The sequence below is a fragment of the Lolium perenne genome, chromosome 2, assembly GCF_019359855.2.
Source record: "Lolium perenne isolate Kyuss_39 chromosome 2, Kyuss_2.0, whole genome shotgun sequence".
In the NCBI taxonomy this organism is placed as follows: Eukaryota; Viridiplantae; Streptophyta; class Magnoliopsida; order Poales; family Poaceae; genus Lolium; species Lolium perenne.
Genome location: NC_067245.2, coordinates 25,108,129 through 25,123,307, shown reverse-complemented (window position 1 = coordinate 25,123,307; position 15,179 = coordinate 25,108,129). Strand labels below are relative to the sequence as shown.

General features: G+C 42.4%; 1 protein-coding gene across 1 annotated transcript; it reads right to left on the bottom strand.

Moving 5' to 3' along the window:
* Window positions 1–4,988: 4,988 nt before the first annotated feature.
* Window positions 4,989–6,674, bottom strand: LOC127331509 (CBL-interacting protein kinase 2). Its single transcript, XM_051357689.2, has one exon. The coding sequence runs from the start codon at window positions 6,520–6,522 to the stop codon at window positions 5,170–5,172; it is 1,353 nt and encodes a 450-aa protein (XP_051213649.1). The 5' UTR covers window positions 6,523–6,674; the 3' UTR covers window positions 4,989–5,169.
* Window positions 6,675–15,179: the final 8,505 nt, after the last annotated feature.

The following is a 15,179-nucleotide window of genomic DNA, read 5'->3' as shown; positions in this document are numbered from 1 at the left end:
TGGGTGCCTCTCCTTGGGGGAGCTGAAGTTTTCTCCGTGTGCCTTGCCACCGACGGTCTATACCTGCGACTCGGCCAATCCCAGCAACGTGCGCGACTCCTATGGTGAAAGAAAAGAAGGCACCAGCTATGGCTGCTAGGGATGGTCGATGCTTTGCAGTGGTATGTTCATGGCCGCGGAGATGACAGGGCGGCGACCGATTGGAATAGATCGAGGTGTTCTTGTAGTTTTTCTTGCTTTCTCTGTTTTAGAAAAAAGAGGTAGGGGCTGTTTTTAAAATACTCCAAAAATACTACAGTTTGAGGAATACTGCAGTATTGATTCCGGTGTTTTCTGTCATAGACAAACACGTCAAAGTATTGAAAACTGTGGCATTTTCGAATACTGTGGTATTCTTGAAATATTTCAAAAAAACTTCACTACTAAATGCAGCCTAAGACTAAACCAAAAGAAAACAAGCAAAACAGGTGAACATGGAAGAAAGCCAGAACGTCAGGATAACTTCGCCGACCAGTTAGTGGACAGGCATGCGACGGTCCGTGCACGTCGCTAGGAGCGACATATAAGAATAACCGCCAGTAAGCTGTTTATATGGGTGGCGAAATGGTAATCGGCCCAAGATACTTAAAAGAAGGCAATCAGCCCTGGGGCAAGCTGCAGGGGAACTGCTATACGCCGACCTGGTCGGCGCGGGGAAAACCTATACACCGACCAGGTCGGTGGCTACCGGCCACCGCACACCCCCTGGTCGGGTATGGGCCAGGCCCAGTTCGCTGTCTTTTTTTTGGTTTTATGTTTCTTTTTTCGTTTTTTTTAATTTTTTTCCTTTTTCTTTTCTGTTTTCTTTCTTCTTTTTGTTCAAACTAAAAAAATCAAATTTCAAAAATGTTCAAAGTCAAAAAGTGTGCAAATTTGAAAATGTTCAAATTCGAAAATTGTTTAAATTCAAAATTTGTGCAAATTCGAAAATCGTTCAATTTTTTAAATTTGTTCAAATTCGAAAATCGTTCAATTTTCAAAATTTGTTCAAATTCGAAAATTTGTTCAATTTTTGAAATTTGTTCAAATTCGAAAATCGTTAAATTTCAAAATTTGTTCAAATTCAAAAAATCGTTCAATTTTTGAAATTTGTTCAAATTCGAAAATCGTTCAATTCGAATTTTGTTCAAATTATAAACTGTTCAGATTTAAAACATAGAAAAAATGAGAAAAGAAAAAAGAAAAACAAACTTGGGCCGGCCCGTCCGCACCGAATCCACATCAAACAGTCTAGCAAATCATGGGTCGGCCCAACAAAGATCTGGGGGTGGTCGGTGGCTGCTATACACCGACCAGGTCGGTGTAGAGCAGCTCCCGTCGACGCGTGCGGGGTGCCACACACCCCCAGCGACCAGGTCGGGTAGTTTGGGCCGCGGCCCATTAGCTCAGGTACGTTTTTTTCTTTTTTTTTCTTCTCTTCTTGTGTTTTTTTTCTGTTATTAATATTTTTCTTTTTCAAAATCTAACATTTTTTATGAAATTATTTTTCAAGATTTTTTTCAAAATATGAACATTTTTAAATTCAACAGTTTTAAAATTTGAACGATTTTATATTTTGAATATTTTTCAAAAAAATATATTTTTCAGAATTTGAACATTTTTCACGTTTGAACGGTTTTTAAATTTGAACGGATTTTAAATTTGAAATTTTTTCATGTTTGAACAATTTTCAAGTTTGAACAATTTTTAAATTTGAACGGTTTTTAAATTTGAACATTTTTCATGTTTGAACAACTTTCATGTTTGAACGATTTTTAAATTTGAACGATTTTCAGATTTTGAACGGTTTTTTATATTTGAACATTTTTTAAATTTAATTTTTTAAAATATTTCTATTTTTCGAATCTGAAAAATAAAAGTAAAAAAAGGAAACAGAAAAAACGAAAGAAAAACGAAAACAGAAAAAAGAAAATAGGAAAAAAGAAACAGAAAATAAGAAACAAAAAAGAAATGAAAAATCGAAAAAAGAGGCACCCCGCACCTAACTGGGCCGGCCCGTACCGCGCGCGGGGTATGCGGCGCGCGGTATGCGCCGACCTGGTCAGTCCGTATAGGGTTAACAGCCGAAGTTTCTTATCAACACCTAAGGAGAGTAGTGTGGGCTGTTAGCGGGAGGCCCTATTGACCACTTTAAGCGGAAGCAAGTGGAGCTCCGTTTAAAGGATCCTAATATGGGTTAGGCCCATTTAGTCTGTCTTTTTTCTCTTTCTGTTTCTTTGGTGACGGTTTACGTTGAACATTTGCTTAGCGTTTCTAAACAAAATTCAAAATCTTTGAAAATTCTAAACTGAACACATTCAAAATTGAAAGATTTCGAAAATAATTTTTTTAAAAAAATTGAACAATTTTTTAAACCGAACAATTTTCAAAATCGAACAATTTTCAAGATTGAACAATTTTCAAATTTCAAAATATCCAAATCTGAAGTTCCAAACTGAAAAAATATTCAGTAAAAAAATTGCTAAAATTTCAAAAACGGTAAAACCTGAAAAAAGTTCATACTCAAAAAATGTTCCAAAAAAAAGTTCAAACTTAAGAATTGTTCAAATTCCAAAAAGGTTCAAATTTAAAAAAAATCAAATTCAAAAAAGTTCGAAATTTCAAAAGTTTAGGAAAAACCGATCGGCAAAACCAGAAACGGGAGGGAAGAAACCAGCAAAACTATAGAAAAACCGAAAGAATAAAAAAACTAAAGAAGAAAAAAACAAAGAAAGACGCTGCCCTAGCTAATGGGCTGTCCCAGTTGAGTGGAGCTCACCCGCTCGCTCCCGCATTGAGCGGAGAATAGGAATCACCGCTGTTAGCCCCATATCGGTCTAATTAGTACTAGCGAGTTCCTTAAAAAAAAAATTATAGTACTAGCGTCATTAAGACCTAGTTTGAAACACATGAACTTAAAAATGTAGGAATAGAAAAAATACAGGTATTGTTTGCTCCAAAAAAATACAGGTATTGAGATGGATTTTTGTAGAAACAAAAACCACATGAAACAAAAACATCGTTTGGATGTCAGACCGAAAAAAACATAGGAATCTTAGACACAAGGGAATGAAAACAGAGGTACCTGATGCTAGATTTTCTCAAAAATTCCTATGAAATAGCCTATCCCATAGAAATTCTAAAAGAATCTTGTATCTTTGTTCCAAACAACACCATAAGAATTTTCTCTACATGAATCCTCCAGAATTTCTATGTTTTACCTTCGTTCCGAACATGCCCTAAACGAAACTGCTGCTCTCTGGTCCAAGCATGAACGCACCTTTGGCCCAATGACCACCATAGCTTGGAAGACCAAAACTCTCCCGTCACCTCGCAGTGGTCACAGCACAACCATGCCAACCGACCTGTCCTCCTCCTCCTCTCCCCCTGTCACCCTGAGCTTTGCACCGCCACCACCCATGGCCATGGGTCACGCCTCATCTGTTCTTTCTGGCTGAAAGCAACCGAGAGACCTACCATTATTGCTGCCTTACAACAGAAGCTGCAAGTGCCTTCCTCAACCGTCGATGATGCACATTATCACCTTATCTCCCCAGCGGAGCCTTTGTCTGCATTTCCAAGTTGTTCTAATCAGCCAGCCAGCCACCCCTCTATATTGCGTCAGTCTGGTTCAGTGGAGAATGTTCTGGAATTATTGCCGGGTTGGTTTGGGAGAGCCGCTGAGGTATGCTGCTCACCCAGGCCGAAAACAACAGGCGGAGTGGTAGCAGGTTATGACATAATCAGGCAAAGGAGTTATATCGATGCTACAATATAGTATTAATCGCCCTTGTAGAAGGGGGCTTTTGCTAGACTACATTACGGATGCAAAGCTTCGTCTTTTTTTACAAGTTTTTATTTTTATACCAGTTGGAAAGCCCGCCCGGGCTTGCCCATGGCGCCGCAACTTGCAATATGAACTTTGTACAAAAAATTTGTCTGAATAATTGGCAACTTAGACATTTTGCCTAGCTTCTGGAAGTTTCTAGATCCACCACTGCTCGTAACTACTACGTATGAAGCAAGAGGTCGCCCGATATTTTATTTCTCCTTCTTGATTTTTTGCGGTTAAAACAATAACAATTGGCCCTTTCCCAAAACGAAATATCACTCGCCCTTTCCCAAAACGAAATGAATAAATAACTTCATAATTGCTCGGAACTTCAGATTCATGACACACACCTATACCGGTTATTTCAATGATGCAGTTAGGTACACAAATTTTCCTCTTGATATAGTATGCAACAAGGGGTGGTCTGAAACTCTATTTCTCCGTCATATCTAGTGGAACAAAAGAAAAAAATCACTTGCCATTTTCAAAAGAAAAAGTAAGAATAATAACTTGCATAGTTGCTCAGAACTTCAGGTTCATCACGAGCACACCTACCGATCATCTCAATGATACAGTTAGGTAGACAAAATTTGGTGTAACAGGAGTAAACAACTACAGTAATGCGCAAATCTTGACCCAGGTGCTTCTGCACCGCAACCAGTACCAGCCCATAGTTTGGATCTTGTTGAGCATCTTGCTAACTTTATAGCTGTAAAATAAGGGGCTACTTCCCAGCGCCGCATGCTATATATGCAAGTGGCCAAATAGAACAACGCTCTGCATTACCTCTGGGCCATAACGAGCTGTGTACAAAAACATATCTCTTTGGCTTTTACGAAAAGGGTGATTGCTACCCACCCGAGAGGGTTTTAATATGATACCTTCAGTATAGTTCAGATCATTAGATGGATGGGCATAATCATGATGCAGGTCAAAGCAAAATAATACTGATATGGTGAAGAAGGATACCTTCAATAGTTAAGTCCGGAAGAAGGATGGGTCCAATAATGATGCAGGATTAAACTAAATAGTATGGACATGTTGAAGATCAATTCTTGAGCAGAAGATGATCTAGAGAAGTTTTTCTGTACACATATGCACTTCGAGTAGAAAACACTTTGAACTAAGACTTAGTATCTGTTCTGAAGACATCATGCTTTTCATTAAATCTTCATCAGAAGATGGTAATAAAGATTTATACAGACATTACAAGGGGAATGGAAACGATTAAACAAACAACAAACAGGGATACGAATTACAGAACAAACGAACGCCTGTTAATTGCCTCAAGTTGCAAAATGTTGCACTTGTCACACTTCTCAGCATGATTGCTGCTGCTGCCTAGGTTGCTCGCCTTGCCATGCCCAGACTATGTCCTTCAGTGCAGGCCTCATGTCTTGGTTCAAGACCTTCTGGTACTCCAAGGTATCACCGTTTGTTTTCTTTAACTCCACAAGGTGAAAGTTAGGGGTAACCTCGAATATCTCAGCATCAATACCCATCACACCTTTCCTTCCTGGCCGGGAACCTTCCATCTTCAACATGCCACCATCTTTCTTCGTGAGCTTTAGTCGCAAAGACTTTGCAATATTCTCAATCTTCGACACGATCATCGGAGCTGTGTTAGTGGATGTGAATTTGGACTCGCTCTTCTTTTCAGACTCCTCAAACAGACCAGAGAGGTCGAGTCCAGTGGAAAGGGAAATTATATCAAAGGCATTCAGATTGGTGAGATTTTTTGCTTCTTGCTGCTTGCACTCTGATGTTGAGTTGCTACTGCTCAATGAATCGGAAGCCACGGTCAAGTCAACAGGATTGGCATCTCTTGCTTGCAAATTATATCTGAGCAGCTTCGCATCTAGACCCTTCCTGAACCAAGGATGTGTCATAATTTTTTCAATCGATACCCTTGTGCTAGGGTTAGGATCAAGAATCCTCAGCAGAAGCCTTCGAATATCCGTAGAGAACCAACTCGGACACTTGAATTCTGCTTTCCCAATCTTCTTATACATAGTCATGAGATTCTTGTCTTGGAATGGGAGATACCCAGCCAAAAGCACAAAGAGGATCACTCCGCAGGACCATATATCGGCCTTGGCGCCATCATAGCCTTTTCTATTGATGACCTCCGGAGCAACATAAGCAGGAGTGCCACAGGATGTGTGGAGCAACCCGTCATGCCTCTTGCACTCAGAAATAGTGCTTAGCCCGAAATCTGAAATCTTGAGGTTGCTGTCCTCATCAAGAAGAAGGTTCTCTGGCTTCAGATCACGGTGATAGACGCCCCTGCTGTGACAATAGTCAACCGCGCAGATGAGCTGCTGGAAGTACTTCCTCGCAGCATCTTCCTTGAGCCTTCCTCTCTGTACCTTGTTGAACAGCTCACCACCCTTCACGTGCTCCAGCACAAAGTATATCTTCGTTTTGGTGGCCATAACCTCGTACATCTGAACGATGTTTGGGTGCTTCACCAGCTTCATCACAGAAATCTCCCTTTGGATCTGATCCGTGAGCCCACCTTTCAGAACCTTCTCCTTGTCGGTCACCTTGATGGCGACGCTCTGCGAGGTCTCGATGTTTCGGGCATGGTAAACCTTGGCAAAGGTGCCTTGCCCGAGCATCTTCCCCATCTCGTACTTCTTCATCAGAATATTCCCCTTCTGGTCTGCCATGATTTACCCCTAGAGAGCAGCGAACCGGAACCTTCTTTCAAGGAGCCTGCTGCGGATGGTAGATGAATTCAACCGTCCCCTCCGAGGTGGTAATCTAGGATGATGGCTGAGATGCCACGTCGAATCCCATTGTGCAGAAGCACATCGAGGAAGAGCTGCGTGTGTTCTTGCTGTTGTGAACCGGTGTCATCAAGGTCAATCAAAGCGGACGCAGGGGCCGCTACCTTGCCGATGATTCCCTCGCAAGGTAGATCTCTAGCATGCAAACACATCTTTCTGCATTCCCTAAGATGTTTCCTCCTTATTGAAATCTTGGTGCTGCCAAACAAAAGTAGAACATCATAACGTCAGGCGTACGGTTACTTGGATTGGAAATAAATACAACAAGACTTAGGTGTTTATGCAGATGTTTCCCTATGGTAGGATTATTACTCTGCTTTCGCAGCCCGAAATCTGAAAATTAAGTTGGGAGTCCCTAGAACGAACTGAGAAGGGGTGTCTAAGTAGATGTTGTACTCCAATTTTTCTAGAACGGGCAAGTTCACCTGCGTAGGTATACTGCCAAGTTGGATCGGAAATAAATACAACAAGACTTAGGTGTTTATGCAGAAGGAATTTTTTTTAAAAAAAATCAGCTAAACATGAAGAGAAACAGACTTGTGGTACTTGGATTTGTGCTATGGTACGAACATAAATCTAAGTTACTGCTGTTGTAGAATTACAGTGATTTCCTAAGAGTCCGAAATCTGAAAACTAACTTGCGTGTTCCTAAACCGAATTAATAGGGCGGTGGGTCTAAGCAGATGCCGTCCTCGATTTTTCTAAACGGCTAGTTCATCTTTTTTTTCCTTGCACATGTACAGTAGCAACTAGTAGTAGAAGTAGAAATAGAATCCCTGAAAACAAACTAGTGCCAAGAGATCCCCTTAGATTTGACATTACCATGGAACATTCATGGAGACACGGAGGTAAAACGGAACCGTAGAACATTCATGGCACCACGGAGAACAAAACGTAAGAAACTGGATCTCCCAAAATCCACTAACCCTAGAGCGCACTCAACGCAGATACCACACATCTACTCCTACAATAACAAGAAACGAGAACAAATGAAAGAAAAACAGGGCAGAGTCCGTACCAGATCCCGGCCGGCAGGTGGCGACGCGACGGAGAACCCGGCCGCACCAGACGGCGCAAGATCCCGCCTTCCGCAGAGAAGAAGCAGAGAACCTTGTGCAGGATTCACGCGGCGATGAAGACGACGCGTTGGCAGGAGGAACGAAGGACGGATGGATCTGCGCAACGGCTTGGACGGAGTTTCTGTTGTTGTTGTTGTTGTTTGGTGTGTGCGAGGGGCGGAGAGGAGTGTTGCGTTGAGCAGAGGCGAAAGGTTAGGCTTGAGAGGCGGCTCAGTTTTATACGCGGTCCCCGACCCCAAAGGCCAAAGCCGAGATGGGATCTGGCGAGATATTCCGCTGGGAAGACACCACACCCACCGCGTTACTACTGTGCAGCTCCTACGAATGAATCTACGCCGTCCCCTGGCTGGGCCGGGCGGGCCCCACCAATAATTGTGCGGCCAGCGGCTGTCGGGACGCATGGACGGACGGAATGCATTTGGTGGTATTTCGCCTCCGCCGTTCCTGTTTAATTTGCTGCTGCTTTGGCACCTACTAATCGAAATTTGTTTCTTCCCAAGTGAGCATGTCTGCATCCACCGGCGGCGCCGGAACCACCATAGTTTTGTTTTTGACTGTTTCCCCTATGTGACATTTTTTTACACTGGATGCATGCACAATTGTAGGGTTAGAACTGGAAATGAGGAAAAAATGAAAATGGGAAAGGAGGAATTAATACCGTCGTCCCATATGCTGAGCAGTACAATCCGCACCAGTAATTTCTGGATTAACTAGCTGGGGCACCCTCCAATTAATTACACGGTGCCGCGCGCGCGCAGTTCTGACTGTTTCCCCTACCATGTGACCGTTGTGTCCGGCCGGGTCACAAAACAAGAAAAAACAGCGGTAATTTCTAGGCTAGGCTAGCCGGAATATATAATAATGACGTCATGCAGCATTGGAATTACGTTCACGAGGTTCGCCGAAGAAGCTCAGCGCCGCACGTGCGGTGCCGGCCGGAGAGATCGAAACGCGAATTGGTCTACACGGGGAAGACGCGCGGCCATGTGCAAATCAGCTAGCGCTTTGCCGGTGCAATGCATGGTCGAGGTGTGCGGAAATTAAACGAAATTAGCAAGTGGAAAGAAGAAGCCAAAACCAAATACGGCGGCTCATGCCTCATAACGAGCTGTAAAAGCTACTACCAACAATTAGGCGCACACATGGTACGTGATGTCACGGTCACGGCTGATAGAAGCAGCAGCAAAGTAATGGGAAATCAGGCGTCAATCTTCTCCTACACTTTGTTGGACTACCCACAATAGGAGTACCATAGGTGAATATCATGCATCTCAATATCTCATACATGCAAAAAAGTAAGCGTCCAATCATAGGTACATACCGTATTATAGCACGTACTACTATAAAAAATTTAATGTTAAATATATCTTGTACATAGATCTGCATTGAGATTCTACAAATTAATTAATATAAAAAAATTATGATACTAGTACATGATACTATCATGCAACGTGGACACAACATGCAGTAGTATCGTACACATGATAGTTTTATATGATACTATAAATTGTGACTAGTCTAATTGCAATAAAGACAAACAGTTTTTTGCTTACAATATTTGCATTATTTTGTAGTTCCATGCATATGCCATCAGAGAGGAACAGAAACGTACATAAATGCATGTGTTGTTGATCAATTTGCCTCCACCGAACCTTTTTCCAACAAAAAAATAAATGTTGGAAAATTCTATTTCTTTAAATATATATCTGCAATTATTATGGAGTAGTGTTAGTAATTGCAGATTTCGGCATTTTCAATGTGGGCCACATACAAACATATTTTTTAATTTTTTGCATGAGTAAATACCGAGATAATATGTGCATGAAAAAACTATTGCAATTTAAAAAAGCTTAGAAATAAATAAATTTTGGATTTTAAAAGATGAAAGGGTCCACCTAGACCTGGGATTCCACTAGCTTTTTTTTTTCGGAAATCAGACGTCCAATCTTCTTCTACGCTTGTAAAGGCGAGGGGTTAGATTTGAATATTCTTCCGCGATTGTAAAGGCAAGGATTTGCTTTGAATATTCTTGTGTGATTGTAAAGGTGAAGAGCTTGCTTAGAATAGTCGCATTATTTGGTTGTTCGCTTGGAGCCTTGCTCCTCTCTCTCTCTCCAATCTCCATGCATGCCATCAAAGATCAAACAGGGCCGGAATCGTATATGCATCAACATGTGTTGTTGATGCTGCTCAATCTGCCTCCCTGAAACTCTTTTCCAACAGACGGGCATGGCGGCAATGATACCTTACAGAGTATTTTACGATATCTCGCCACAGGAAATCGATTAATTAATAATAGTGCCGCTCCATCAGTACCAGTATTTTAATAGTACAAATTATGGACCATAGAAAAATGTCAAATCATGTCATCGCCGGGGCCAGACCGCCCTGCTAGAGGAGAGCTTTTTTTTTTCTTTAACACAAGAGCAGGTTGCTTCTAGTTCTAGAGAACTAGTGAGAGACATACATGCATGCACCCCTGCGAGCCGGCCAAGCAATGTGTGATGATGCTCTTCATCGCTCGCTCCCCTACACCTGTCCTCCAGCTGGTGGCTGCCAGAAGCCTAAACACTTTCTAGAGCAACAAGCCCCAACACTACAAGTAGGAGTATGTGTCTCTCGGTTAGAATAAACAAGTATGCATGTGTCTCTCTTTCAGAAAACAACTACTAGAGTAGAGACATTCTATGTGATCCAAACATATGTTCAATAAAGCATGCTTTTTTTAATAAAAATTGGTCAACATGTATTGAAATCATGGCAGCAATACATATCTTTTCTGAAGTTCATTATCGTGGAAAAGTCACGTCATGTGCCATCCGAGATGGCTAACTAGTTGGGAATAGAAGTCATTGGAGGCAACGAACAACGGAATGTATCTAGGTTTGGCCCCTCCCTCGTTGGAGACTCACGCTAGGATTTAGCTCTAGGACGGGATGTTTACTCTATACTGCTCAAGGCACCATAAGTATCCTTATATACACGAATAACTTAGGGTCTACAAGGTTACACGAGTAGGTACATGTTAAGGAGTCTATACACAAGCCACCGACTATCTATTTGTCTTCTACGCCAATTCTTCTGCATCGGCTTAGTCTTGGACCTCTTCAGAACCGACTTACCCACAAGCCGACCAAGTGTTTTTTTACAAGCACACGAGGTGAGGCAGCCATAAGTCGATGATGGCCTTCCTTAGTCGGCTAGGACATCTTCATCCTAGGTCTACCTGTTTGGTATTCCCATTTATTGCAAAGAAGATTGTCTGAATCTAGAGACATCGAAATCGATCTCTCCCACGGAAAAAAAACATATTGCTTAGAAATGTAGGCACGTAAATATTCAAGGAATAAGATGATATTTGTAATCGAGGTGAAACATAAGATGATAGAGTGCTGCAATGCAAGTTTGGAAAACTTACATTGTTGCATGATTATTTCTTACTTGAATGAAACTTCATATAAAATGAGTATATTATTTGCGAAAATTTCATAGAGAAGTTCCGCATAACATTTATGTGAATGTTTTTTTCTTCTAGAATATCCTTGCGAACATGTTTTTTTTGCTAAGTTTTAGAAAATGGGTTGCGGTGTACATCAGTCTACGTGCCACCTTTCTTGATTTTGCAGGTTACATGCCACCTTGCTCGATAGCACTAGTGAGTGACACGTATTCCTTTTCCATTTCTCTTCCACGCAAAAGACTTACGTGGCAACTGGTACAGAGTGTGAGGTGGCCTGTCGGAGCTTGGTACCTGCCGGCAGTAGCACGCGAGGGTGGGGCTGAATAGTACTCACTCAAAGTTGTTTAGCTATCACCGATGGGTTCTGCTTGTACGCTCTGTTCGCCCGGTTGTTAAATGCGTCACGACTCACGACTAAGGACTTGGCTCACATCGATCGGTCGATTATTATTAGGCCACGAACGATAGAGAGATGCAGATGCGAGATACTCTCACATGTCCTTGGAAAAAGAAAGAGAGGTGCAGATGCGTTGAGACGTTCCGAGAATGGCTTGCTGCTATGGGAAACAATGGGGTTATGGGGCTGTGGAGCTCGTGTATGATGATTGTACTCGACACGTACGTCGTGTCTCCGTAATAATAGAGAAATTAATTGCGTCTGTCTACATTTGAGTGCGATCCATGATTCACAAAAATGATTACCAAAACGCCGGTGCCAGGAAGGTTCGCCTGGTCGTGGCATGCAATGTGGCGGTCATACAAGCAAGCTGATGATGGTACTCCTTCCATTCCATTCACAGTTTTTTTTTTTTTTTTTGACAATCAATACCACATATATTCATAGCAACAAATAATACATGGTAGAGATACATGAACTGACTCCAACGATTACAAAATAAACTCTAAAAGATAATAACAAATCTTCGAGGTCTTCAATTTTTTTCTTCTTCCAGAACACAATCTTGTACTCTTCTGAAGGCAGCCAAAGATAGATAACGAACCATAAACCTGTAGATACCGACGAAAGTTCTCCCATAATTTTTTGAGCCGCAATGCCAAGGCTGCGTGCACGCAAGCAACCATTAAAGCAGTCATACAACATCGGCAAGAGCACCAACACCAGCATGTCAGGGAATAATAACCGACTAGCTTTGTCGAGGACGTAGCAGCCGGGACAAAAACTGCGAGGATAATCCTCCTCGCGGCAACAACGACAAAAGATTCAAAATCGATCTAGCGAAGCAAGATCTAAAGGCCCATACCTAGAAAATTGTGATTGTTCAACACCACCATTGACGCCGGGAAGAAGATCTCGTCGCCGAACGAAAGGCTGAAGATCACTTATTGCAGACGATGCCATCTCCATTGAGAGGAAACCAACTAGAAGACGGCTACCAAAATCCTAACATAATCTAATGAAAACAATACTTTAATTCGAAACTCCACGCATAGATCGGGTTCCCCACTCCTCCCGACGCCGGCGAAGCCGACCGGAGGAGGGGGAACCAATCTATGGAGGAGGAAGAACTGGAGGCGGCTAGGGTTTAGGCGGCGGCTGAATTCCATTCACAGTTTCTGGTTTAGTAGTTGAGGCTTGCTCCACTACAACCCCCTCCCCAAACTCAATAAGACCGAACCGGTATTATTTAGGTCCATATCCAAGCCCAAATCCAAAACTCAGTATTCCCACGTATAGGCATACAGTCGTCGCAAGACAGTCCGGCGGACACCGCAAGACAGTCCGGCGTCGCAAGACAGTCCGGCGCGAACACCACAAGACAGTCCGGCGCCGCAAAACAGTCCAACGCAAGCACCGCAAGACAGTCCGGTTAGTCTCGTTCCCAACGTGACGGACAGTCCGACCGAATTGCACCAGACTGTCCGGGACGGACTATCCGGCAGTTCGTCGCGCCGTCACGCCGCCATCTAGCCTGCACGCTGCCCCAACCATACCGGTACAGACCTAAGAGACATTGCCGAGACTCGTGTCGTCTAGCTTCGCCTCACAGTGCCTCGTGGCTGCCTATGACCACCTTGTTGCTCCTCCTGCCTGGCGGCCACGACCGCCACCGCGCTGACGAATCGCCACCAATAATCCACGTACATACATAATTATATACATACGTATGCGGCATACAATTTAGTTGGATCATACGGGTTTTGTACAGGGCTACATATACCCGTTTAGTATTAAACGAAGGGGTATCAAGCGATCTCAGTCGTCCTTGTATTTAAGTTTGCTTTGAGTTTAGGGGAGGGGGTTGTACCGGAGCAAACGCCTTAGTAGTTAAAGTCAAGCTTTATTCCGTTTCAAAAAAAGTCAAGGTTTATTGAATTTGGTTAAATAATGAGAAAAACATATCAATATCCACAATGTAAAATTTATAGTATTGAGATTGTCATTAAATATACTTTAGAACTGTATGTATTTTGTATTATGAACGCTCCTGATATTTTTTCTATATTAACTTCACAATGTTTGACTTTGATTAAATATAGAATAAGATCCTAGTAAAAACTAATGGGAAGAGCATGCGGACAAGTAAGCGTCCACCGCTTCCAAACTTTGGCACCAACGATCAAATATTCCGATACATCTTCGTTAGTAGGGTCAGATCTAACTTATCCTTCAACTTACTGATACAGAAGCAACCTTGGACAATGCATTTTTATCCAAGATTTTACAAAACGGAATTTCAATACAGGCCTTCTTTAATTTCCTCAAGAAAATGACAGAAAGGGGTCAGGCCGGCCATTCGGCTTGCTAATTAGGTTCACGGATGGGATGTGCAGCTCGTGCGTGGCCGCCAATTTGATTCTTTCCACTACGGGCGATACACAATAAGAAGCACGAAAGATATATACCGATCGTTGATCCATCCAGTAAATTAATAGCGACAGAAAGCCACCTTTCCCCCTGTAGAATGAACCAGAGACAGAGAAAGATGAGATGGACCATGTCGTCATCGGGTAGCTAATCTAGGCTCCACCACCGAACAATAGCGGTTAGATTCCCCTCCCGGCTGAACGGGACGCGTGAAATCTTGACACCCACACGGCTAGCGCGTGGTTTGTTCGTGAAGCCATGGTTAGCATCCATAGAGGAATGAATAAGTCAGTCAATCAATCAAGCAATCAACTGGTGGTTCCTTTCCTGAATTTTTTTTTTGAGTTCTCACGGCTAACTCTCTACGGTAGTTTCAGCAGTTCAGCACACCCATTCGTTGGGCCATACAACGGATAGGGTGTCACGGTGGAATCTCGGTGGATTTTCGCTTATAGTGTATTTTATCTTTTCTAGTTTAAAATTCTAGTATTAAAATTAACACAGTAAAAAGGTTAAATACGTTCCAAGTGGGACTTAGGTGAGATCCCACTTGGCACCCTAGCTACGGACGTTGGATTCCTACGTCACCACTGTGACACCCGACGAACCAGTGTGTTGCTGCAATATGGTAACCCTGCGTGCGCGCACTGTTTTTTTTTTTTTTTGCGAATAGCATTTTTGTCTAATTAGATCATCTTAGTCGTGTTCTCTATACGCCGTCCACCAATGGCGTCAAGGTTGACGTAGTTATGGTCTCGCACACTAACCACGGGAGGCCATTGTTCGGCGCAACTGCCACTGTTTCCTTGTCATTTTGCGAGGTTTCAGGGGAAGCGCGACCACCGGATAGTTCATGTGTTCACGAAGTGTCAATGCGTTATTCTGGTTTACTTGAAATGGTAGACCTTAATTATTCAAAGTTTCAAATTGATCCTGGTGAAATGAGTGGGTAGGATAATAAATGTTGTGTAAATTCTCTTGTTAGTATGTACAACTCATGCTTACTTTCAACCTTACTAGAACCAGACACATATAGAAATGATTCTATTATTACATCAATCAATTGTATCATCAATGCAACATCCCCTGGTCACCCCATCCGTGCGTTTTGATTCATTATTATAACAACAACAAGAAGAAGATCAATTAGAATAATGTTAAGCGATTCCCT

Excerpts from the sequence above, each read along its gene's own strand:
- LOC127331509 (XM_051357689.2), bottom strand. The coding sequence starts at position 6,522 with ATGGCAGACCAGAAGGGGAATATTCTGATGAAGAAGTACGAGATGGGG.